Source organism: Cucurbita maxima, unplaced genomic scaffold (assembly GCF_002738345.1).
Source record: "Cucurbita maxima cultivar Rimu unplaced genomic scaffold, Cmax_1.0 Cma_Scf00007, whole genome shotgun sequence".
Lineage (NCBI taxonomy): Eukaryota > Viridiplantae > Streptophyta > Magnoliopsida > Cucurbitales > Cucurbitaceae > Cucurbita > Cucurbita maxima.
In genome coordinates, this window is record NW_019272023.1 from 4,246,064 (window position 1) to 4,271,134 (window position 25,071).

The 25,071-nt window shown below is 36.9% G+C and overlaps 1 protein-coding gene across 1 annotated transcript; it reads left to right on the top strand.

Annotated features, from left to right (window-relative positions):
• On the top strand, positions 1–24,086 carry LOC111481384 (TATA-binding protein-associated factor BTAF1). Its single transcript, XM_023126768.1, has 29 exons — positions 1–162; positions 406–550; positions 652–746; positions 860–1,059; positions 1,151–1,205; positions 4,942–5,023; positions 6,233–6,570; positions 8,049–8,157; positions 8,255–8,855; positions 9,011–9,143; positions 9,273–9,341; positions 11,161–11,372; positions 12,275–12,515; positions 12,654–12,824; positions 13,881–14,306; positions 14,394–14,840; positions 15,194–15,313; positions 15,401–15,883; positions 16,138–16,676; positions 17,014–17,506; positions 17,600–17,668; positions 19,170–19,274; positions 19,350–19,577; positions 19,648–19,911; positions 20,001–20,050; positions 20,464–20,573; positions 20,654–20,736; positions 23,245–23,457; positions 23,576–24,086. The coding sequence occupies exons 2-29, from the start codon at positions 502–504 to the stop codon at positions 23,750–23,752; spliced, it is 6,162 nt and encodes a 2,053-aa protein (XP_022982536.1). The 5' UTR covers positions 1–162; positions 406–501; the 3' UTR covers positions 23,753–24,086.
• Positions 24,087–25,071: the final 985 nt, after the last annotated feature.

Consider the following 25,071-nt stretch of genomic DNA (forward strand, 5'->3'; position numbering starts at 1 on the left):
GCAACTCATGCAAGATTGAGCGAGCGAGCGAGCGAGAGAGGGAAGAAGGGTTTTCGTCGTCGGTTATCGACTGAGCACCATTCAACAAGTTGGAGAACGAAGAAACGTAGAAACAAAGATGTTTTGTTCAATCCCATTTCACTTATCTTCATCTCCTTCCAGGTAACCCTAATCACCCTAAACTCGGTCTCTCTTCCATGTCTAATCCTTCAATATCTCCATCATTTCGTAGATCTTAGGAGTTTAGAACTCCAATTCGTTTAAGGGTATTCCAAATCTCTAATTTTTCACCAATTTCTTCTCTGACATTCGATTGCCTGCTTATAACTGGAACTGCTTCTTGTCTGACTGTTTCGGGAAGTCTCGATTGAATGTTTAGCTTTTTGTTGTTTTGATGGAGTGTAGGGCTTAGCGCTGTGAACCGGACTTGACGGTGGCTAGGAATGTTATCAATTTTGATTATTAGCAGAAGTCCAGCGGCGTACTAGGAATGTTATTATCATGGCACAGCAGTCGTCTCGACTTCATCGTCTTCTTACTCTCTTGGACAGTATCCTTGTTCTTGTTGATATTTTTTTTTTTGCTTAATTGTTGTATTTCCATTGAATTTCACTTTTGAGTTGGGGGTTTTTCTTAACGGAATCCCAATAGCTGGTTCAACACAAGCAACGAGATTTACTGCAGCTCGGCAGTTGGGGGAGATTGCAAAATCCCATCCTCAGGACTTGGCATCTCTTTTGAAAAAGGTCATAATTTGTTGAGGTTTCATTTAATATTGTTGTTTGCTTGGGCCGCATACTTTTGTGCATTGGATTTCATTATGTTGAATTAATGTTTAATCCTAAGTTTGTTTAAACAGGTATCTCAGTATTTACGCAGTAAAAATTGGGATACACGGGTTGCGGCTGCCCATGCGATTGGGGCTATTGCACAGAATGTTAAGCACACATCTGTGTCTGAGCTCATTGACTGTGTTGGACTAAAGATTTCAGAGGCTGGCTTGTCTGGTACTATCGAGGATGTCCTGGCCATGCCTGATTTGCAGTCTGCATTTAAAAGGTTTCTTTTTTATCTCCGGAGTTCCTAATTTATGCAAATGCTGACCATGTCACTTGTTTACTAACCAAATGCTGTATTTTTTTCATAACAGTTTTGATATGAATAATGTGCTTGAATTTGGCGCCTTGGTGGCATCTGGAGGACAGGTGATCTGTCTATTTTAGTAGCTTATTTTGCTTGGGTACAAACTCATGAACATGCACTTTTGTGCAAATATATGTGTTTCTGTTTGTTTCTTAAGTTAAAAAGATACAATATTTTTCATTGATGAAATAAGAACTACAAAAGTGTACCTATATATTACAATGGAACCAAAAATAGGAAAAATTACACAATTCCGAACCCTATAAACTTGATTGAAAACAGAAAACTATAACAATTACCATGAACTTTACTAATAACAACGGTATAACCTTAGGAATTGTGAAATTTTATTGCAACTACTCCTGTTTTACAAAAAGCTTTCAACTTAAAGTCGAGCTTTCATTGAGAGAGGTGACAGAATACAAAGAGGTGTAAAAATAAGGTCCAAAGGAAGGAGCCAAACTAAAGGGGCTCCAATTTAACTAAATAAGATCTGAGTAATTAAAAAACCTCGGTCACCAATGCCAAATGAGAAGCATGGAGCTTAACTAGAGACTAAACCCCTCCTATGAACTCTTGAGCCCTCTAGAAATCCTGTTGTTTGTCATGGCTTAAAGTCCCACAAAATTGCAAAGAAGTTGGCATGCCATAAAAAGTCTCTTATCACAAAAGGTAAGCGAAGAACATCAAAGCTGTACAAGCTCTAGGGCGAGCCAAATAAACACTTAAGGTCTAAAAAAATTCATTCCACACTGATGAGTGAACTAACAATTTCAAAGGAGGTAATCAAGGTCCTATGCTACACCCCTACAAAGAATACAACACTTCAACAATATCACAGCAGGCATGTACCTTGAAACAAGATCCAAAGTGTTAACCTTACTATGATAAGAAGTTGACCTTCTTGGGAATTTTAACCTTCCAAAGCATGAAAAAGCTGTACAACATTGGGGAAGAAAGGGTCCACCAAACAAGAAAAAGGTATGCAAGAAAACCCTTCAAAAGAACTTGGACCCAAAGACAGATATCCCTTCTACTCGCACTAACAACAATATGGGAACCCTTCCCCTCATTGACCTCTTCCTTTGAAAAGTCCTCCTATGTTCTCTACTCTTTCTAATAGATATGGAGATCCTAAGAAGTAGGTAAGAGTCCTACTTAATACAGACTGTACCATTTTTCTTTGATGTGGAACTATAAGGTTGCTGAAAGTATGTCTTGCTTTTTGATCTCTTATTTGCTCGTTTTAGGGTTTTAACGTCCTTTGTCCGATAGCAACAGATACTGCTGCCCTCATGATTGTGGAGTTTTGTTGTAATCTAGGGAGAATGGATGTTTGCATTTGGAGTCCTTGTCCTTTCTTCTTGTAAATCCTTCTTTCTTTGTTTGGTCAACCAATCCCTCAAGAGCCTCTCTTTTCCTCGTTGTGGAAGGTGGAAATTCCGAAGGCAATTCAGTTTTTTTTTTTGTATGGTAGGTTCTCATGGAAACTTAACACCTTGGATTGGGTTTCAATGATTGGGCTGTTGTGTTGCATGGTAGGTGGGTTGTTGGGAACCTTGATCGTATCCTTTGGAGTAGTGACTTAGCCCATGCTGTTTGGAGTCATTTCTTAGAGGAGTTTGACTTAACCTTGGTCAGACATAGGGGTTGCAGAGGAGATGGTTGAGGAGTTCCTTCATAACTTCCTTTGCATGAGATGGGAAGGATTTCGAGGCAAACTGAGCATGTGCTGTTTTTGGTGCATTGCGGGTGAGAAAAGCAGCAAAATCTTTAGAGGGATTGAGAGGTTTTTGAGTGGCGTTTGACTTTTATTAGGTTCAATGTCTCTTTGTGGGCTTTGGTGGCGAATTGTTTTTGTAATGATTTGTTAGGTCTTGTTTTACGTGATTGGAGGCTCTTTCTTTAGGTTGCCTCCGTTTGTGGGCTCTATTTTTGTATCTGTGTATTTTTTCATTTTTCTCAATAAAAGTTTGTTATTGATAAAAGAAAATTGACCTAAAGGGCATAGGTCTGGTGATCACCTTGTCTAACACCTCTTGAAGCTAGAATCCTCCTTCTCAGGTTACTATTAATGAGGATGGAAAAATTGACTGTCCTAACGTTTTTTCTAATCCAATATCTCCATTTACAATGACAACCTTTCTTCCAAATAACATCATCTAAAATGTCCTGACCACCGTGGTCTTAAACCTTGTCAAAATCTATTTTGAACATGTCTCCTTCATGCTTACGACTTCTATAATTTTGGATAGCTTTGTTAGCTATAGGAGTTTCAAAATCTGCCTACTTTCAATAAAGGCACCTTGGAAATCAGAGAATAGGGAGGAGCTTTCTTTATCTATCTGCCTATCACCTTGGCAATGATTTTATTAATACTAGCGACCAAATTGATGGGTTCGAAATCCCTGTCCCTTGTAAGTTCCTAATCCTATCCTTTTTTAAATGCAAGATGAACAGAAGTTCCATTTTGAGGACTCTACAGGATCCTTCACTCACAAAACTCACCAAACACCTTCCAAAAATCACTCTTAATATAGTGCCGGCTATCTGGAATGAAAGCCATAGGAAAACCATCTTGACATGGGGCCTTATCCACTGGGGAGCTTTCCCACTGGCGCTGGCTTCTATGGAAAAAGGAAATTCCAACTTCAACCTGTCCTTCTTCAAGTGGGATACCAATCTAGGCCTTCTAGAAAAGGCTGGGAAGAACCACTGAGCATAAAGACAGAAAAAGGAGGACAAAAGCTCACCCTTGATCTTCTTGTCCCCACGTAAGGTTTCACCGTTAGCATTTTCTTGAGGCACAATGGCGTTTTTTCTCTGCCTATTTTCCAATTCCCTTCTTTAGCCCGTTTTGCCTTCTCTTATGTTAACTTCACTTTATGTCTCCAACTGAGACCCTCCTCCTTCCTTATGAACGTCTCAAACTTTTAACTTACAACTTGAAAACATACCATCAGCATAAAAAATGTAATCCAAACTTCAAGTCCCAGAACATTAACCAGCAAGAAGAACCTCCAAGAGCTGCTTACTTATAAGCTAGGAACGTATTCAAATACCCTTTTAACCCACAGTCAACACCAAAATCTTGTGAACACAATTGAAGGAACAAAACACTAGCACAGAGATCAATAGAACAAAGTTCGTATGCATAGTGTGCTATGAAACTTCTTCCCCCGCCCCCCCACCTTTTTTTACGACAGCAACAAAAAATTAATTCGTCTTCTTTTCTCTCTTTCTTCAGCTTTTTTTCTTTAATTTTTTAATTTTTGATTTTTTCATTCGGCTTCCCTCTCGTTTCTCTTTCTGACAGCCCTCTATTGGAACCCAAACCACACCTAACCCCACCAACTTCCTTTCTTAGTACATACAAGCTCCCTAATTTTCTCAAATTTTAACATCATCTAAACCACCCTTCGAATCTTCTACTCATTTATTTCTGCTATTAATATATTTTACTGTTGGTTTTTAGCGTCCCAGTTAATATCTTATATATTTTAATACAAGTTGCTATTGTAATGGCCCTTGAATTGAAGCAGTAGTGGGATGGGGTTATTTAATTTCCCCTCCAATATATACATATATATATATATAAAATATTAGTTGATAGAGGATTTCAGTGATTGGCCTGATCATCCTGTACATTGTAAAGTATTTCCGAAGACCTGATTGCGAAAATAAATAAAAAGTTGAAAGTTTTCAGAATTTAGATTTCTGGATGATGTATTGCAATAAAGCAGGAAAGACTAGCTAATCTGATGGGTATGTGGATTGATTTTAAGATATACCTTGCAGGAGTTTGATGTCACCAGTGAAAAGATCAAGAGCCCAAAGGAGCGGTTGGCTCGTCAAAAGCAAAATCTTCGTCGTCGTTTAGGTTGGCATACACACACACACATGTATTTGAAAATTATTGATATACTATAGAAGATTATATTATAGATCTGTAATTATCTTGATTGGAGATTTCTTTGGTAGGTTGCCTTTTTTGTGAGATTTCTTTTTGTCAGTTATCTGGTAGAAGATTATATATTAGATCTGTAATTATCTAAATTATGTTTATATAAGTAATTGAACGATGTAAATAACATAACGTGACTTTATTAAAAAATTGCCACTAATATATGTGTGTTTATATATGTATTTATAAATATCTTTTAATAATCAAAGCAATTATATTGGAAATTCCTAATGTTTTGAGCATGAAATATACAGAAGTAAAGAAGTAACAAATATAATCTCTGTTGTTGGGAAGAAAGGGAGTACTGACAAGATGACTTGGGTTTAGCACACTTAATAGCTAATAAGTAAGAGGAAAAATAATAACACCTTGTAGCTGGTTCCGATCCCTCACTATCCGGGTAAGATATGTTTCCTTCTTTTAATCCAATTTTCCCATAGAATCAAATGACAACATTAATCCATATCTGGTACTTGCATACCTTCCATCTATGACCATAGAACTTTTTCGGAGATTAAATCTTAGACCCTGCTTAGTGGGAAAAGTTGGTTTCCAACAAAGGCTTAAGAACTGTGCCGAGGACACCACCAAAGAGCAGAAAAGGAAAAGGTGATTCAAATCCTTTGTGCTGCCTTGCAACACTGATTCTGAGTAGGGGAGAAGTTAGGATTTCACATTTGAGAAAGCTAAAACTGCACATACATCCTAAATTAGATTTAATACACGAGAATTTTAACTTTAATTTTAACAACAATAATGATAATAATAATTATTAAATGTAAAATTTCCTAGCCTAGCAAGCTACATTATGCCAAAACTACTAAAAGAAAAAAAAAAAAAAAAAAAATGCTGTGTAATGATGGTATCAAATGTATTCATACCACCTTGTAAAATTGATTTTATCTAATTATTTTTGTGTCTTTGGCTTCCGTAATCCAAGATTTTTGGAGTTTCCCCAATATTGATTCAATATCCTACATGCTTTAAATAATTTTGAAATTTGTACCTTATTTTTCATCTTGTTCCAACACTCCTATTTCATTTCCTTTTATTAGTGTTTGTTTTTTTTGGTACAAGTCCTTTATTATGTTTTCTTGTTAGCAAATCTCTGTCTCTTTTGCACAGGTTTGGATGTGTGTGAGCAATTCATGGATGTCAGTGACATGATAAGAGATGAGGACCTTATCTTGGACAAAGTTAACATGCATGGTAATGGTGGAGACAGGCAGATGTATCCATCGAAATCAATACATAATATCCAACAGTTCGTTGCTAACATGGCCCCGTATATTGTATCCAAAAGGCCCAGTGCTCGGGAAAGGAACCTTCTGAAACGAAAAGCAAAAATAAACTCGAAGGACCAGACAAAACACTGGTCTGAGGAAGGAGAGACAGATGTAGCAGGCACCCAACTAGTGGAAACACCAAGGGGCTCAGGTCCGGACTTATTAAGTTCACAAAAGGTACTATCTTTCTATTATCTCCTTGCATACACCAAGGGGCTCAGGTCCGGATAAGTACTTTTTTTTTTTTTGGTTCTTTGAGGCTTCTTGTACTTTTCTTAATCTTCTTTCCTTGTGTCAAATGCATGTATCAGTATTGTTTGTTTTCTATGCTTATTCTGGTATTTAGATGTAGTTATATAATTTGCTGGAGTTAATACTGTTACAAGAGGATGCTGGACAGCAGTGGATCTCTTACCTGCAAATCTATGTTTTTAAGGCCTTGAAATGGAGGAATCCTAGACAACTCGTTCGTCAAGCCCACTTTCCTTAAATAAGCCAAGTTATAAATGCTGCTTATCAAACTATTGTGCCTAAAAATATCTTGCTGACCACAGCACTACGACACAATGCAGTGTCGTTTACCTTCATAGCATTGTCTTGTCATTGCTGCCAAATTTGTAGAACAGCCCATGAAATCTAGAGCCATTTGTTCATCACTTGTCATTATGAAGTCAGATTTTGGAAGTAGATATCTACCACCTTTAGTGGTTCACAACTTACCCAATGACCTCAACAATCTTCTTATTTACGCTCTTAATGTACGTTTGTTTTCTGATGGGAAGAAGGTTCTTGGGATGCATCTTTTTCTTATTTGAACTTTTTGTGAACAACTTGGAAAGAATGTAACAGTTGTCTCTTCAAAGAAAATGAAAGTCCTATTGAAAGTTATTTTGATCAAATTCTATTCCTAGCGATTTCTTGGTATAAATGCATATCTTTTTTATAACTCTTATAGTCTCTACACTTTTGATCAATTGGAGAAATTTTTTGTGACCCCTATGTTTTGGATTTTGCCATTCTTTTGTAAATTGCATAGATTAATGAAAAAGTAATTTTATGGGGATGGTTGATGTGAATGAATCTTCCTACGAAATTTAATGAATGGACAAATATAAGGATTTTGACTTATCTTCTCTGCTTGATGTCACTATTTCTTTTGTTGTACTCTTAGACACTTATCCACTTCTAAGATTTTGATGTGGGGAATGTGAAAATAATTTGAGGGAAACGTAGTGATTTTAAATGACCTTGCATTTTCTATGAAAAATGGGACTACGTAAAAATACTTGGAGGTATGACTTTGTGCAGTCATGTTATATTTTCTTTCCTTTATCTATCTCCATATTCTTCTATTTTCCTCCCCTGTTGCAAAGCTATCGGAGAGAAAATAAAAGAGATCTATCTTATATGAAAAAAAGTGGTAGTTAGTGATGCCTATGATTATATTACTGTGTGCTTCCATGGTTTGATGATAGCTGTAATATAAAGTTCTTAATATATGATGGCTGCTCGGTTGTTCTGACTGAATTAGTTAATTTTGGTTTGCTTACCTATAATTTTCTTTTTGATCATCAACTTTCCATTCATCTGTTGATTATATTGCAACTTCTATATGCAAAGTGAAAGTGAAATAAATGTTGGCGATCCATCTGCAGGCAGCTGTGAGTGTAAATAATGATGATGATTTTGGTGATCATGATGGTGATGGACAATGGCCTTTCCATAATTTTGTTGAGCAACTTCTTCTTGATATGTTTGATTCGAGTAAGAATTTTCATATTACTTTAAATGTTGGATATACTGACAGTAATTTCTGTTTTCCAGAGTTCCCTTGTTTATTTTTAACATTTTAAAATATCAGATTGGGAAGTTCGTCATGGTAGTGTGATGGCCCTGAGAGAAATCTTAACTCATCAAGGAGGTTGTGCTGGAGTACTGTTGCCTGATTTGGTCGTGGACAGTTCTCCATTGACCACGTTAGAAGATGGAAGTATGCCAAATAAGCTAAAGCGAGAAAGGGACATTGATTTAAATATGCAATTGACGGAGGATGAATTTGAGTTCAAACTGAAAAGACCAAAGTTTGAAGACGCCTTATGTCCACCTGTCAATCCTATGGTTTGTGCCCATGAGGATATTAAATTGGGGATGAGTGTGAAGGTTGAAAATGATGATAGGCCTTTGCCTGATGATCAGTCTGAAGCTCAATTTAATGTTTTCTCTGTAAAGGTGGAGGATCATCCCAATGGTTCATATTATTTGCATAAAGATACATCTGAAGCAGCAGCCGAGGAGTGCCCTGATAATAAATTACCTTCAGAGGGTACTACTATGCTCACAAACTTTTCTGAAAATCACGAGCTGAGGAATTTGGTTAAATTGACTAGGCATTCTTGGCTGAAGAATTTTGAGTTTCTTCAAGACTGCGCGATTCGTCTGTTGTGTATATTACTTCTCGATCGGTAGGCTGTTTATTGCTTACTTGACCATAATTTTCTAAGTTTATCTTATCATTTTTTCTGGGTCCTTTGCATTTTTTGAGTTTAGAGACAAGTATTTTCCATTTGCTGAGGGATGCTGTTTTTTTCTCTCTCTTTCTCTTCCATATATTTTGCAGTTTTGGAGATTATGTATCAGATCAAGTCGTAGCCCCTGTGCGTGAAACCTGCGCTCAAGCATTGGGTGCAGTGTTCAAGTACATGCATCCTTCACTAGTTAATGAAACGCTAAATATCTTGCTGCAAATGCAGGTAAGTTTCAAGTACATGTTCAATTTTTGTAATATGGTATTCTTGCTTAGAAGTATGCGATTTTGTAAAACAATCCAACTCTAAAACATCTGTATGTTGTTTTAACGTTACTTTTATTCCTCCATTCAGTTCAGACAGGAATGGGAAGTTCGTCATGGGAGTCTTTTAGGCATAAAGTATTTGGTTGCTGTACGGAAGGTATATTTTCATTACTACATGTACGTCTGGCAGCTTTTTCTATTGTGTGGGTTTCATGATTTAGTATCGGTCATTGTCATTGTATATTTGTATCTAAAAAGAATCCTTAAACCTCAGAATGCTTTATGCATGTAAACATGACCTTGAGGGTAAAGGTCAGATAAGGGTTAATTTTTTGGTTTGAAGCTTGACCTTTAGTTAAAAAGTTAAAGAGGGGCTTAAGTATAGGAAAGATATCTAAGAAAGTCATTGAAGTCGATCTTATGATTTTGTAGGGGAGAGACAGCACGGGACTAGTATTATTCCCAATTACATCATTGAGCAGCTAATAATAATAAGAATGCATCCCCTGTAATCCAATGACGAATCTCCTTGTTTGGATTATAGTTGGTGATCCCACCAACTTAAGTTTCTTTCCTTTATGTGGTCCCATGTAATCAAAGAGGTCGTGTACATTTGTTATCTGTTCTAAATATTCTTCTTTGTCTAATATCGCGTTAAGATTGAGTAAGCTCATAATTTGCACCCTCCCATGCTCAGTTGTTGGAGCTTCTTGTCTTTGTTCTTTCTTTGAATAATTGGAGTCATATCCCAAGAGCAGCTCTTGCTGTATAAGCCTGTGTCCTTTGTATTTGATGCCATTCCTCTTGGCATCATAACGTGATTGTCTATGTTACACTTCTCTTGTGGGATTCTTTTGTCTTGCATCGTTGATAAGTCATAGAAGCTGGAAATAGCTAAGGACCTTACAAAATCAAACAAAGGCTCCAATTTTAAAAAATTAAAACATGGAGGATAATTAAAAAATCCTTAGATGGGCTTCAATATATATATTTTGGATGACAGAAGAACTTCATTATCAACAAAAGAAAAACATACAACCTAATGGCCCTTGGGATGAGAGGTTCCTAAGCCTAATTGGAGGATCCTAATAAAGGGCATCCAATCTAAATGGATGAGCATGCGTTGAGTGTTACAAAAAGGAATGTGTAGCACTCGAAGAGGAGGTTGTAAACTATACATTTTGACAAAAAGGATCACAAGATGTCTTAGCTGAGTATCTGGTGTGTTTTTTCCCGTCCAAATCAAACAAGGAAGTGATCTGCCAGCATTATTCCAAGGAAGGAAGTCTAAAAATTCTCTTTTCTTTCCTGCCAATTTCTCTGTAAAACCGCATAAAATTAGCATGTCAAAGAATATGCCTTTTTATCTTGAAGGGTTGGATGGAATAAAATATATTACGACAATTGCTGAGTCAAGCCATGCACACGCTTGGTCTCTAAAAAGGCATTCAAATCGATGAAGCAACCTGCATTTCCACAGATATGGTCAAAATCTTCATATGCTTCCTTGCAAAGTAAGCACTAGTGCAGCCCCAGTCACAACTATGAGTGTTTAAGTACAGTCCATAGTTTTGGCTCTTCCTCATGTAATCTTCTTGGGAATATTTAACTTCGACAAGAAGGAGAATAGGATCTTTAGTTGTAAGGTAGTTTCTGAAATAGAGAAGGAAAGAACGACCATAAAACCTTTTTGAGGGTTTGGGTGCCAAAAAATGAATATATCTTCGACCCGACGTAGATGGACATATTGTAGAAGAGAAAGGGGAGCAGAAGAAAGGTTATCTGTGTCAAGTGGAAATCTTGTAATCTTGATGGCTTTATGAGGACTTTTTGTCCTTTCTTTTTATTAATGAAAGGATATTTCTTTGAAAATAAGATTTTTTGTTACAAAGATATTATTCATGGTAATATTATGAGCTCTAGTATTGTTGTTTACGCTTCAATCTGTCATCTTACTGCTTTTCTGTTTGTGCCAGGAACTTCTTCATGATTTGCTTTCACGCATTCTCCCTGCATGTAAAGCAGGGCTTGAGGACCCAGATGATGACGTTCAGGCAGTTGCAGCTGATGCTTTAATTCCGGCTGCTTCTTCTATTGTTTCTCTCAAGGGTCAGACCTTGCATTTAATTGTGATGCTGCTGTGGGACATCCTGCTTGATTTGGATGATCTAAGTCCATCCACCAGCAGGTAACGGTTAGACATAAGGCCCATGTCTGTGTTGGTAGATAGAATCCATGCGATTTAAAAGATGTTATTCTTTTAAATAAGCCTGTTCACCAATTGTGCAATTAGAAGTCTACTTTTTGACTTTCCTGGCTGAGGCTTGGGGGAGTATCTTATCCTTCCTGCCATCTTTTGTACTTTTTGCACATTTATGTGATTTTGTTTGGATTTTTTTTTTCCTTATTGTAGCTGTACTCGTTCATCTTGTTTCAAAATTGAGAGTTTTGGTCACTATGGTGAGATATTAAGGGCAAAGACTTGAGAGTTTGGGTCACTGGAGTGATACACAATCATGTTGCTTGATGTGTTGGTTGTGGATTGTTTAGAAGAAGAGCATCTGAGCAAAGGATCTTTGTTGGTGCATGTCATACTCGCTGCATTGTGGGTAATTTGGATGAACGTAAGAGAACTTTTGAAGCCAAGTTATGAAGATTCTTTTTCGTTGTGGAAATGAGTCAGCTTCTTGGGCATTCTCTTTGCAATTCTTGTAATGAATCATTTCTGATTTTCAAGACACATTACAACGGAATCACCCCTCCAATTTTTAACTTCTTGGTCTTTGCTTTCCAATCATATGCTGTGCTTGCTACATTCAATATTCATTGCTTTGAGTTGAATATACCCTTTCTTCATGGTGAACTTGCACAAATCTTTTCCATGTTTTGTTTCTTAGAAAGTGATTGTCACTATTGTTAATTTAATTCTTGGTTGGGATTATGATAATAGTTGTTGACTCTGAAAGACGAAAATGCATGATGAAACTATTGGTTTTGATATGATTCAATTCATTTGAAGTAACTTTTATGCTATAATTTATCCTTGTCATCCCATCAATAATTGTCTTATGGCTTTCTATTTATATGCAGTGTAATGAATCTATTGGCAGAAATCTATTCCCAGAAAGAGATGATTCCAAAGATGTTTGAGGCGTTAACTTTAAGAGAGACCCTGGAGTTTGATCTAAATGGAGCTATTCATGTGCATGATACACCAGAAGGAATACGTTCGCAGGAAAATCCATATGCATTCGCATCATTGGCACCGAGGTTATGGCCATTTATGAGGCACAGTATCACATCAGTTCGTTATTCAGCTATCCGCACTTTGGTACACTTTCTCTGATGTTTACTCTCTAAATATTTTCCATGGAAGATTTGTAAATAGTTTAGTACAATTTTATTATTTCACACGTTGCTGTATTATAATAATTTCATTTCTTTCATCAATAAATATTCATCTGTACAGGAACGGTTGCTAGAAGCAGGATTGAAACAAATAATTTCTGTGCCTTCTACTTCCATTTGGCCGACAACCATTTTAGGTGACACCCTTAGGATTGTGTTTCAGAATTTGCTTCTAGAATCAAATGACGATATTTTGGAGTGCTCAGAGCGAGTTTGGAGGCTCCTCCTCCAGGTTCTTACTTTTGCTATTGTTAGTTTTTATGATTTTTCATTTTTGAAGTGATTTAAAATCATAATTTCACTCGAATCATGAATTACTAATTACATGATAATTAACTTCTTATGTCTTCTTTTCTTTATCCTTATAGAGTCTATAATGTAAATGAAGTGTAGCATAGTCTCTTACAATGAAAAAATTATGTAAGTTTGTGATTGTAATAAACTCCATTGTGGTTTTATTACAGGCTGGACTTGGTTCTACCCTAGTAATCTTATGTTTTTTCTTTGTATCCAACTAATCTTCTAGTCCCAAATAATTGGAAATGGCTCTTTATTTCTCATGGTTTATTTGTAATTGTTGCGTTTGTTTACGTGCGTCTATGCTATATACATTTTTGTATGCGTTTATGCAAGTCTACAAAAGGAAAAGCTAGTTGTAGTTGTTGGTATATAGCCCTAAAGTTAACTAATGAGGTGTTATCCTTTCCTAATTCTTGGCATATACTTCCTCCAATCAACCAAATCCCATCTCCCTTTTCCATTAAAAAGACAGACAGAAAGAAAGAAAGAAACGCCCACACACAACACACACATCTAGTTCGCTTGAAAGAGTTCTTTAGCGGGTTTCACTGAAGTTATCAATGTTGGTCATGAGAAATTCGGTTTGGAAGAGGAAAACTGTTCAAGGAACTTGTGACATTATTGGGATTCTGTCCTTAGGTGGAGTTTTTTAGATCAAATTTTGGTGATTTTGTGCTCCTTGTTTATAGTCAATTGGAGCGTGCATTTTTAATTTGCTATGGCCCTTGGTTACTCTTGTATCTTCTTTTTCATGCTTTTTCGTAGGTCAACAAATGTTTTAGTCCATAGATTTTGGCGTTGTTTTTGCCCCCTTGTATTGTAGATGATCAATCTTTTGAAGCTTTCCAATTATTTTTCCTTTTATTGTTTGTATGAAGGAAATTTCTCATCCTCTTTGCCCCCCTTTTATCAATATATAATGTGTTTTTGATCCTTGATTGTACAAAATTTAGATTTGCTGACAATACTTTTATTTTCCTGGTATTAGTCTCAAGTGAAGGAATTGGAACTTGTGGCAAGGTCATATGTTTCATCCTGGTTGGAGCTTGCAACAACTTCATACGGTTCTGCATTTGACAGTTCAAAATTATTTTGGCCAGTAGCGCTTCCTAGAAAAAGTCATTTTAGGGCTGCTGCTAAAATGAGAGCTGTAAAACTTGAAAATGAGTCTTCCAGCGGAGTTGGCATGGAGTTGGCAAAGGTAACTATTTCACATGAAAGAAATGGAGATTCTTCGTCCAGTTTTTCTAAGATCATTGTCGGTGCTGATGCGGATATCTCAGTGACTCATACCCGAGTTGTCACTGCAACAGCCTTGGGAATTTTTGCTTCTAAGCTGAATGAGGGATCTTTGCAAGATGTAATTGGTCCATTATGGAATGCTTTTAAATCCTCATCTGGAGTCCAGCGGCAGGTACTTTAGAGTTTTGATCTCAGTTTTTCCTTCCTTCTTTCTGCCCTTCCGCATAAAAAATTTATCTGATTGCTCACATCCCATTAGGTAGCCTCCATTGTCCTTATTTCTTGGTTCAAAGAGATAAGGAACCAAGAGAAGAACTCTCTAGATCATGGAGTTATTTCTTGGCTGCCCAATTATTTAAGAGAAAGGTTGTTGGATCTGTTAACGTGCTCTGATCCTGCATTTCCTACGAAGGATTCACTACTTCCTTACTCTGAACTTTCAAGGACATATTCTAAGATGCGTGGCGAGGCTACACAATTAGTACGGGCCATCGAGTCATCTGGGATGTTGAAAGAATTCTTTTCGGGTAACCAGATTGACTTGGAGAACCTGACTGCTGATGATGCAATTAATTTTGCTTCGAAAATTCCAACACCCCTTGGAGATATTGATGGAAATGGGTTGGAGGGCAGGCAGGGTATTGATGATATAGAATCATTGAAACAACGTCTTTTGACAACTTCTGGGTATTTGAAATGTGTTCAGGTATTTATAGATTTTGAATTTTATAGCTGCATTTTGTCCTATTGATCTTGGAATTTTTATGATGTTGCTTTTCTCTCCATTTTACACATTACAATGCAATGAATTATAGGTGAAGTTTCCATCATAAACTTGGGTAATCGAACCATGATATATTATGAGCAAGTACACACATTGAATTTTTGCCACTTGAACTAATTCTTTTTCATCATTGTCGGGAGGGTTTTTCTGAACTGTGCTATGATATTCAGCTAATGGTGTTCATCATGCCACTTCATGATTAGGGCTTGGATTGATTTTTGTACTTCTAATTAATCTTTCTCAACATTCCATTTTCCTGTTTTGAAAATTCCCAGGGTAATTTGCATATCTCGGTCTCTGCAATGGTTGCTGCTGCAGTTGTGTGGATGTCTGAGCTTCCAACCAGACTTAATCCAATTATTTTGCCTTTGATGGCTTCCATAAAAAGAGAGCAGGTAAATATTTCCTGATATAAAAACATAGCACCCAGAGACATATATTATGAATAGATATCACAATATATCATTTTGAATTACTTGAAGGAGGAAATACTACAACAAAAAGCAGCAGACGCACTAGCAGAGTTAATTTGTCAGTGTGTTCTACGTAAACCTGGGCCAAATGATAAGTTGATAAAAAATATTTGTACTTTGACCTGCATGGACGCTTCTGAAACACCTCAAGCTGCAGTTATTTGCTCCATGGAGGTAATTGACGAGCAAGATATTCTTTCTTCTGGGACTAGTACGAAAAAATCAAGAACAAAAGTTCATACACTGTCTGGTACCGATGATCGATCAAGAATTGAGGGTTTTATTAGCAGACGTGGTTCTGAACTTGTTTTAAGGTGTCTCTGTGAGAAGCTTGGGGATGCATTATTTGGGAAGCTTCCGAAGCTTTGGGATTGTCTTACAGAAATATTGTTGCCTACTACTACTGAAAATGTTACTGCTGAAGATGAACAGAAAATAATGCACACCATTGAATCTGTGAAGGATCCTCAGACCTTGATAAATAACATCCAGGTTACTCTTAAAACTCAACTGATTCCCTAATGATTGATGAAAGTCTACTCTTCTTCAAAATGAAATTTTTGTACTTGTCTAGGTATTTTCTATTATTTAACCATTTTATTACAGCTCGCAAAAATTATTTACTTTATTATTTCAGTGTGTTAATGCAGTAGATAACTTCAGGTTTTTCTGAAGGATGATAAGGTTAAGAACTTAGACCTTTGTTTTTGAATTATATCATTGAGTATATTATTTTGGATATGCAGGTGGTACGATCTATTGCTCCAATGCTCAATGAGAAGTTGAAACCAAGACTACTTACCCTACTTCCCTGCATTTTTGGATGTATTCGGCACTCTCATGTAGCTGTTAGATTAGCAGCTTCCAGATGCATCACTTCCATGGCCAAGTCATTGACCATCGATGTCATGGGGGCTGTGATACAAAATGCCATTCCTATGTTAGAAGATATGAATTCCGTAAATTCAAGACAAGGTGCTGGCATGCTTATTAGCTTGCTTGTTCAGGGAATGGGTGTAGAGCTGGTTTCTTATGCTCCTTTATTGGTGGTTCCACTTTTAAGGTGTATGAGTGATTGTGATCAGTCTGTTAGACGATCTGTGACCCACAGTTTTGCTGCTTTGGTGCCTCTTCTTCCATTAGCACGCGGTCTTCCACCACCTGTTGGACTCAGTGAAGCTTTTTCTAAAAATAAGGAAGACGCGCAATTTCTGGAACAACTACTTGATAACTCCCACATTGAAGATTACAAACTCTGTACTGAACTGAAGATGACATTGAGAAGGTAAACTTGAAAAGTTTTACGTTAAATGGAAAGTAACAATTGCATACTGCAATGTTTCACCGGGGAAAATTTCATAAACCCCAATGTGGTTGACTTCTAACACTTCTGTTATATACCTAGCAATTAGCATTTCAGTTTTCCATCAAACTTTTCTGAATCTAAATGTTTCATTGCCTGTCACGAATTGATTGATTGATAAACTGGCAACTTCCCTTCATTACAATGATGTAGATTTCTAACAGTAGTTTACTATAGTTATTTACGAAGTTAGGACTAATAAATGTATTTTCTGGTTCTTATTTCTTTCGTCTCTCTGGATTTTTTTTTTTGCTTTTAGGTATCAGCAAGAAGGGATAAATTGGTTGGCATTCTTAAAACGTTTCAAACTTCATGGAATCCTGTGTGATGACATGGGTCTTGGTAAAACACTTCAGGCATCGGCAATTGTGGCATGTGACATAGTTGAACGCCTCACCTTAAATAATAGAGAAGATATTCCACCATCTTTGATAATTTGTCCATCAACACTAGTTGGACACTGGGCCTTTGAAATTGAAAAGTATGTTGATGTCTCCATACTTTCTACGCTCCAATATGTTGGTTCAGTACAGGAACGGACATCTCTTCGGGATTGTTTCAACAAGTATAATGTCATCATAATGTCATATGATGTGGTGCGTAAGGATGTTGAGTATCTTTCACAATTTCACTGGAACTATTGCATACTAGACGAAGGACATATTATAAGGAATGCAAAATCCAAAATAACCCTTGCTGTAAAGCAATTGAGATCTCAAAATCGTCTGGTACTAAGTGGAACCCCAATTCAGGTTAGTCTGTCCTATCAAAATTATTAATTTACAATAATCAAATTAGTGTTTTGTTGTTTTTTATCTGATAAAATTCTCAAACTTCTGTGGCAGAACAACGTCATGGACTTGTGGTCACTTTTTGATTTTCTAATGCCCGGTTTTCTTGGAACAGAGAGACAGGTAATGACTCCCTATAGATATGATTTTCGATCATTCAAATTTTGTTTATTTTTGTTATTGCCATGTAATGCTCTGGCTTTATAGATATTTTTGTTTGCAAATTGAAGAATATGAAAAACAGAATGTTATTTTTGCCCACAAAAAGTCTTCAAACAGGACCGTGAGAGTAAATTTTGTCAATAATATGACATAATAAACCTTTGAAGGGAGAATAAAAAGGCAATACACCAACGGTAGCAAAAAGAAGGGAAAGAATGGAAGGAATATAACAAGAAATTTCAAAAAGAAAATAATTGAGACCTTTTCTATTTACAACACTCCTTTCAAGCAGGATCGTGTATGTTGAATAAGTCCAGCTTGATCTTTTAGACTTCAAAAGCTCTCTTGAATATGGCATTTGTAAGAATGTCTGCAATCTGTATCTTGGTGGATATGTAATCAAGCGAGAAGTTTTTGTTTTTAATTTTTTGTTTGATGAACTGAATCAATTTTTACATGATTTATGCAATCATGATGGATCTGGTTTTTTGGCAATGCGTATAGTAGATTTGGTTCTTCTGAAGTGATTCTTAGTTGTAATAGGATGCTTTTGAGTCATATTCCGTCATATTCCTTGAGCAAGCGCTCTCAATTCTGTTCAGCGTGACTTCTAGACATGACCGATTTCTTTTTAACTCACCAAGTGACTAAGATTTCCCGAACAGTGGCACAATATCCTGTAGTTAATCTTCTTTCAGTTTTTGAGCTTGCCCAAACGGCATTTGGGAAGATTTCATTCCTGGATTTCTTGAAGTACAATTCCCCTCTACGAGTTCCTTGCTAGTATACGAGAATCCTGTAAACAATTTGTATATTTTTCTCGGTAGTGTTGTTCATAAACTGATTTTCAAACCTCAGTTTGAGTTTGGTAAATCAGTTTTCCAACCCGTCTATTATATTGTTCCTTATCAATCAATGTGTTTTCTTTGCCCATGTGGTTATTAGGATCAATGGGAGCATAGAGAGTTTACATCCAAGCTTACTTATTTTCTTTAAAAGATTGATGGCACATTTTCTTTGAGAGATAAATGAAGATTTCTTACTTCTTCATGGTCTCCTGTAGGCTTTAAGGATAATGTCATCCATATAGATAATAATAATCGCTATTTTCCCTTTGCAAGGATGTTTGATAAAAAAGTGTGATCAGATCGACATTACATGTATACTTTTGTAAAATTTTCAAACCAGGCTCTAGGATTGTTTTAGGCCATAATAGAATTTTTCTGTCTGCATACTTTGTTAGTGGTTTTTGTCTATTCCATGCTGGTAGGTATCCACATAAACTTCTTCTAGTTTCCATCGAGGATGACATTTTTTTATGTCTAATTGGTGAACTACCCTTACTCCTATCCATCAGAAAAAACCCTTTTCACTAACCAAAAATCTCAAATGCACTCTTATTCTAGTTGCTTTTCACCTCTGCCCACCTGCACAAAATTTGGTAATTTTTTTCTGCATGCAGTTTCAATCAACTTATGGAAAACCACTACTAGCAGCTAGAGATTCTAAATGTTCTGCTAGGGATGCAGAAGCTGGGGCACTCGCCATGGAAGCATTGCACAAGCAGGTTTGTCTTTTCTTTTTCTTGTGTTACACGCGTATTAGATAATCGCCCTTATGATTTCTATACTCATTTCTATAGGTCATGCCTTTCCTTCTTCGACGAACTAAAGATGAAGTGCTGTCTGATCTGCCAGAAAAAATCATTCAAGACAGATACTGTGACTTGAGCCCTGTACAACTAAAATTATATGAAAGGTTCTCTGGTTCTCATGTTAGACAGGAAATATCAAGTATAGTCAAATCAAATGAATCAGAAGTACCACAGGAAAGCAGTGTTTCAACAAAAGCATCTTCACATATATTTCAGGTATGCTCTTTATTTCTATTCTTGTTTTCAACTTTGTGTCCCTGACGCATATATTGTTTTTCTGTCTCAGGCACTTCAATATTTGCTTAAACTTTGTAGTCATCCTTTGCTTGTCACTGGAGAAAAAATGACAGATTCAATGAAGTGCCTCCTGACAGAGCTCATACCCGATAGTTCTGACTTAGTTTCTGAACTTCATAAACTGTACCACTCTCCTAAATTAGTTGCTCTCCGGGAAATTCTTGAGGAGTGCGGAATTGGTGTTGATACTTTGAGTTCTGATGGGGCTGGCAGCTTTGGCCAGCACAGAGTCTTGATATTTGCACAACATAAAGTAAATTGCTCGATATTGATTGTTTATTCATTAATTTGAGCTTCTGTTTTTCACTGGGTGATAATTTAATATCTGAGATCTTTCTGCAGGCCTTATTGGACATTATTGAAAGAGATTTATTCCACGCTCACATGAAGAAGTTAGTATACCATCTTTTTTGTTTGTTTTTGTGATTAGTTTTGTGTTCTCTATAGTAATGGAATGCATTAAAATTATAACAATAGCTGGCTTTAGCATCACGTGTAGACTATTTTTATTCTTCGTGCCTTTATGGTCAACTAGCACACTGAGTGCATAACCCGTGCCTGTCTTCTCTTATGAAAGAATCTTTTCTTGCATTTCTGACTCAGCAATCTCTTGGCCATTACCTCTTCAAATGGTATTATTGTAGCTCAGACTAGTTCCATTAGCATCCCAATTATGTTTCTGGAGTTTTATCCTTTAAATAACATGAATCAAAATGCACAGAGGCACACACGAATAAGGCTTGTCAGTCTTAGTTATATATTATATTCTTCTGATGCCCTTCAATTCCTTCTCTTTTGAAAGCAGTGTTACGTACTTGCGATTGGATGGATCTGTTGAGCTGGAGAAACGTTTTGACATTGTCAAGGCCTTCAATTCTGATCCTACCATTGATGCTTTGCTCCTCACAACACATGGTTGATTCTTATTCTCCTCACTTTATCTTTTCACAATTTAGCTTATCTGATTGCCTATGCTAACAAATTTACCTTAACAGTTGGCGGTCTTGGTTTGAATCTGACATCCGCTGACACCCTTGTTTTCATGGAGCATGATTGGAATCCAATGCGAGATCATCAGGTATCCTCTGTGTGTATGTGTTTAATTAAGAGTGTGGGAGGGAGCTACCGGGGGGGGAGTATGAAGGAGAGTGAGTCTGAAAGCAAACCATGAATTTTTTGATATTACAGATGCTTACAGTACTTTTGATGGGAGATTATTACAGTACTTTTGTAGGGTTATCCCCTCAAATGTTATGTTTTTTTTTATAGTAGCATTGAGAAAGGTATTAGCGATTTATCACATTCACTTAGGATTGATATGATTACTGATTGCGAATTTTCAGATCATTACTTCATAGTTAGTTTGCTAAAACTCAGAGGCTTTAGTTCTTTAGTCTTCTGCAAAGTTGCGGCTACATTTTCTTTTTCGGATGCTGGCAGGGCTGAAATATAGGGATCATAGTTTTCAATTGTTTCATCGTGCTCAAGTATTTGTTCCACAAAATAAATTGCGGTGTGGTGCTCGGTGTTTGATGGAACTAACAAGTAGAAAAACATGAATAGTATTATAGGGATATAAAGAATAGCTGATATCATGAACAGGGGTATTAGCCTATGGACGCTTTCTACTCCTTTCACCTTGTCTTCATGGTGAAACCTAGGATATAACCTCAAAGATGTCTCCGAAGTATTATTATAGAACATTTTATGTTCTCAAGGGATTTAAACCTTCAAAAACTAAAGACAAGAAAGCTATTGAAGTACAGCTTTCTAGACTTCAAAGAACTCAAGCGGTTCAATGCATCAGTCCACGGCTAGATGCAGTTGCTTCTAGGTCACATGATAGACGGTGATTTTATGTGGTTCCTATCCATTTCAGGAGATAGTACATGACAACAACACACTCTCTTGTTGGGAAGGGGCTGTAGCATCTTGTGGCTAGCTTCTCATTGTCCTTGGTGTTTTGGAATATGATGTAGACCTGACAGCTAATTGAACATCCAGACATTGTCTGTTAGCATAAAGCTTCAATTTTTTTTCCTTATATTTCTTTGAAGGTCAAATATCGACATTGTTTATCACCGTAGCCGAGCTAAGGAGAGGGTGCTGTACCTTACAATGTATTATGCTTCAGATGTAGTGTAGCAACTAGTACTTTACTGATACTCTTTCTGTGGCATCAATTTCACTCTGATCTTATTTCTTAGGACATGGTGAAGCAAGAGAACAGGGATTGGAATTGAAAGACGCATTGACCAATTCTGACTGGCCATCTGTCTAGTGATGATAGGCTGAACACCATTCTGAAAGTGCCTTTCCCATTTAAAGAGCTTATGCAAAGACGATCCCCAAAGTATCTTTATCCCTATCCAACACAATTGACTTTGAAAACAACTATGCAAAGTTAAAGTGTGAGATCCCACATCGGTTTGGAGAGAATGAAACATTCCTTATAAGAGTTGAAACCTCCCCCTAGCCGACACGTTTTAAAAACCTTGAGGGGAAGCCTGAAAGGGAAAGTCCAAAGAGAACAATATCTGCTAGTGGTGGACTTGGGTCGTTACAAATGGTATTAGAGCCGAACATCGGACGGTGTGCCAGCGAAGACGTTGGGCCCAAGGGGGGTGGATTGTGAGATCCCACATCGGAACATTTCTTATAAGGGTGTGGAAACCTCTCCCTAACAGACGTATTTTAAAACTTTAAGGAAAAAGCCCAAAGAGAACAATATATTCTAGCGGTGGGCTTGAACTGTCACTGAAAGCTTCTTCTAAATGAACTTCTGATTGTTTGCCTCACACCGGGTTACTCTGAGTATTAGGATATCTGTCTAAAAAATTGGCTAAGCCACTTGAGAATCAGTGTTTTATTGGGATCTGATATTTGAGAATGCCGGCTCTCCCTCCCGTTGTAGTATGCGTAGCCTATTCTTTTGCTTTCCCTCTCATTTTTTTGATACATTAGCATACAGCCAATGAACTTTCTCGATCAACTGTCAGACTAGGACAACTGCACATTCTAACCTCCCTAACTGCTCCAGGCCATCTCATTCTTACATGGGTATAAAGGATGGCGTTTTATTTTTATTGGTTTTCTGGTTGGCTTGAATGGTTTTTTCTTTAAGATGTAGGATAAATTTGAGACAACTTGGAATAGGTCAAAATGAAAATTTTGGCAGAGATATCAAATTAGTGTGGTAAGGACAGTGCTAAATGCTACTGCCCCAACTACCATTTTTCCATGGAGGTCTTGGGATTGGATACATTTTTGTTAATACTTTTTTTTTTTGTTACAGTGTTAATTCTATATCTACCCTTAATGAATATAGGAGAAAATTAAAACATGAGTTGTATTCTTTCTCATATCACATTTTTCTAGATGAGTTATCATTACGTTTTTTTTAAAACTAGTTGTTAATGTCAGAGAACGAGCAGATTAAAATAAACTGATTTTAAACAATATACTGGATCGTTTTGCAGGATTCTAGTTTAATTTTAAAAAAATATTTGTTCTCACTGTTGATGAAATTCGTTTATCAATTAAATGGGTGCATTCTTTGTGTTGATTGATGTAATTATTTTTGCAGGCAATGGACAGAGCCCACAGGTTAGGCCAGCGGAAGGTTGTAAACGTCCATCGACTCATAATGCGCGGAACAGTAGAAGAAAAAGTTATGAGCCTTCAAAAGTTTAAAGTTTCAGTTGCTAACGCTGTCATCAATTCTGAAAATGCCAGTATGAAAACCATGAATACCGATCAATTGCTTGATCTTTTCACATCTGCTGAAACCTCCAGAAAGGTATTACTACATTCATTGTTCATACCTATGATTCATTCTGTAGCTGCAGATTCAACCTATTAAACCTGTTTCTCTCTGGGATTGATAACTGTTGATTGACTCGGTTCATAAAATGTAGGGAGCGACGTCGACGTCATCGAAGCAGTCAGATGAGAACTTTGATGGAGAGGTAAAAGTAATGGGTGGAAAGAAGGGTCTGAAAGCTATTCTTGGAGGACTGGAGGAACTTTGGGACCAATCTCAGTACAATGAAGAGTACAGTCTTAGCCAGTTCTTATCAAAGCTCAATGGCTGAAGTTCTTGTGCACACGCCATGTACAAAGTGTATATAGAGTGGGAGATGATTGAAAATGCCCAAATTTTGACACTCTTTAACCACCAATAGGTTTCTGTCTTCCCTTAAACTCTCTTCCGTTCCTCCCTTTCCTCCCCCCAGAGGCTCATGCAGTTTTTTCACGAATGGTCGGAGCGTACCGGATGACGATTTACTGAGAGGTGTAACGTAACGTCTCACAACTAATGCACTTTCAGGACTGGGAAGGAATGAGAATTTGTATATGTCGGATATTGTATATACGATTCATTTCACCTTTTAAATGAAATCCATTCTTCCATATCCTTTATTTTCAATGGAAAGGCTGTTAAGATTTTGCTTGCTTTTGTAAGATTATTAATGCTATATTTGATGCCACACCAATCTTCTCATTCAGCTTTCACATGCACTCGAGGTGTTTCTATGCTACACTTTCACCCACCATAGGTAAAGAGGGGCCTTGCAACCGTTCAAACCCGACCCTAGTAGAATCGTATGCAGTACATGTAAGGAGTAAGTTAGCAATCTTTAAAGCATTGGCTATAGTAGAATCACATTATATATGCAATGGGTGAGAGCTTGTAACTATTATGGTAGGACCCTAGTGGAGTCTCATATATAAAGGGAGTGATCCCATCACGGCACAAATCTAATACAATGCAAGAAGTGACTTTACATGTGAACTCATATCACTTTCAATTCGAGTGGCATTCTCAACATTATGCCTTGAAGATGACTTGAATCTCCACGCTCTTTGGCACGAGATTTTGAGTCTCGCGTGTCTACCATTTCACCACCGAGGCATCTTGAAAGTGAATCATATTCCATGAATATGATATCTATCTAGTGTGATGTATGGAATATATGACAACGGTGGAGTGTTAGAGTATTTCTATTGCTCGGTCATGTCATATAGGTCCGAGTCGGACATCCAATTGCTTCGATTTGAATTATTCGGAGGATGCCTTACTATTATCCCTATTAGTCTAGATAGTTTACTATTAAAAATTAGTTCATGACTGAGTCTTCATATAGTACAATAATCATTATCAAAAGGAGCGTGGCTCATGCTTGCTAACTACTGACATCCATGTGGACCATTGCTCTTATCTACAGAGTGAATTGCTCTTATCTAGATAGTGATTAATGAAGCCGTGATAGTCCCCTCAAAATATCCTAACCAAACTTAACCAACAAAGCCTGGAAGGAAACTCTAATTGCTGCATATGAACCAACAAAGCCGAAAAGGAAACTCTAATTGCTGCATAAAATAATTGTTCCATACCTTAATTTATTCAAAT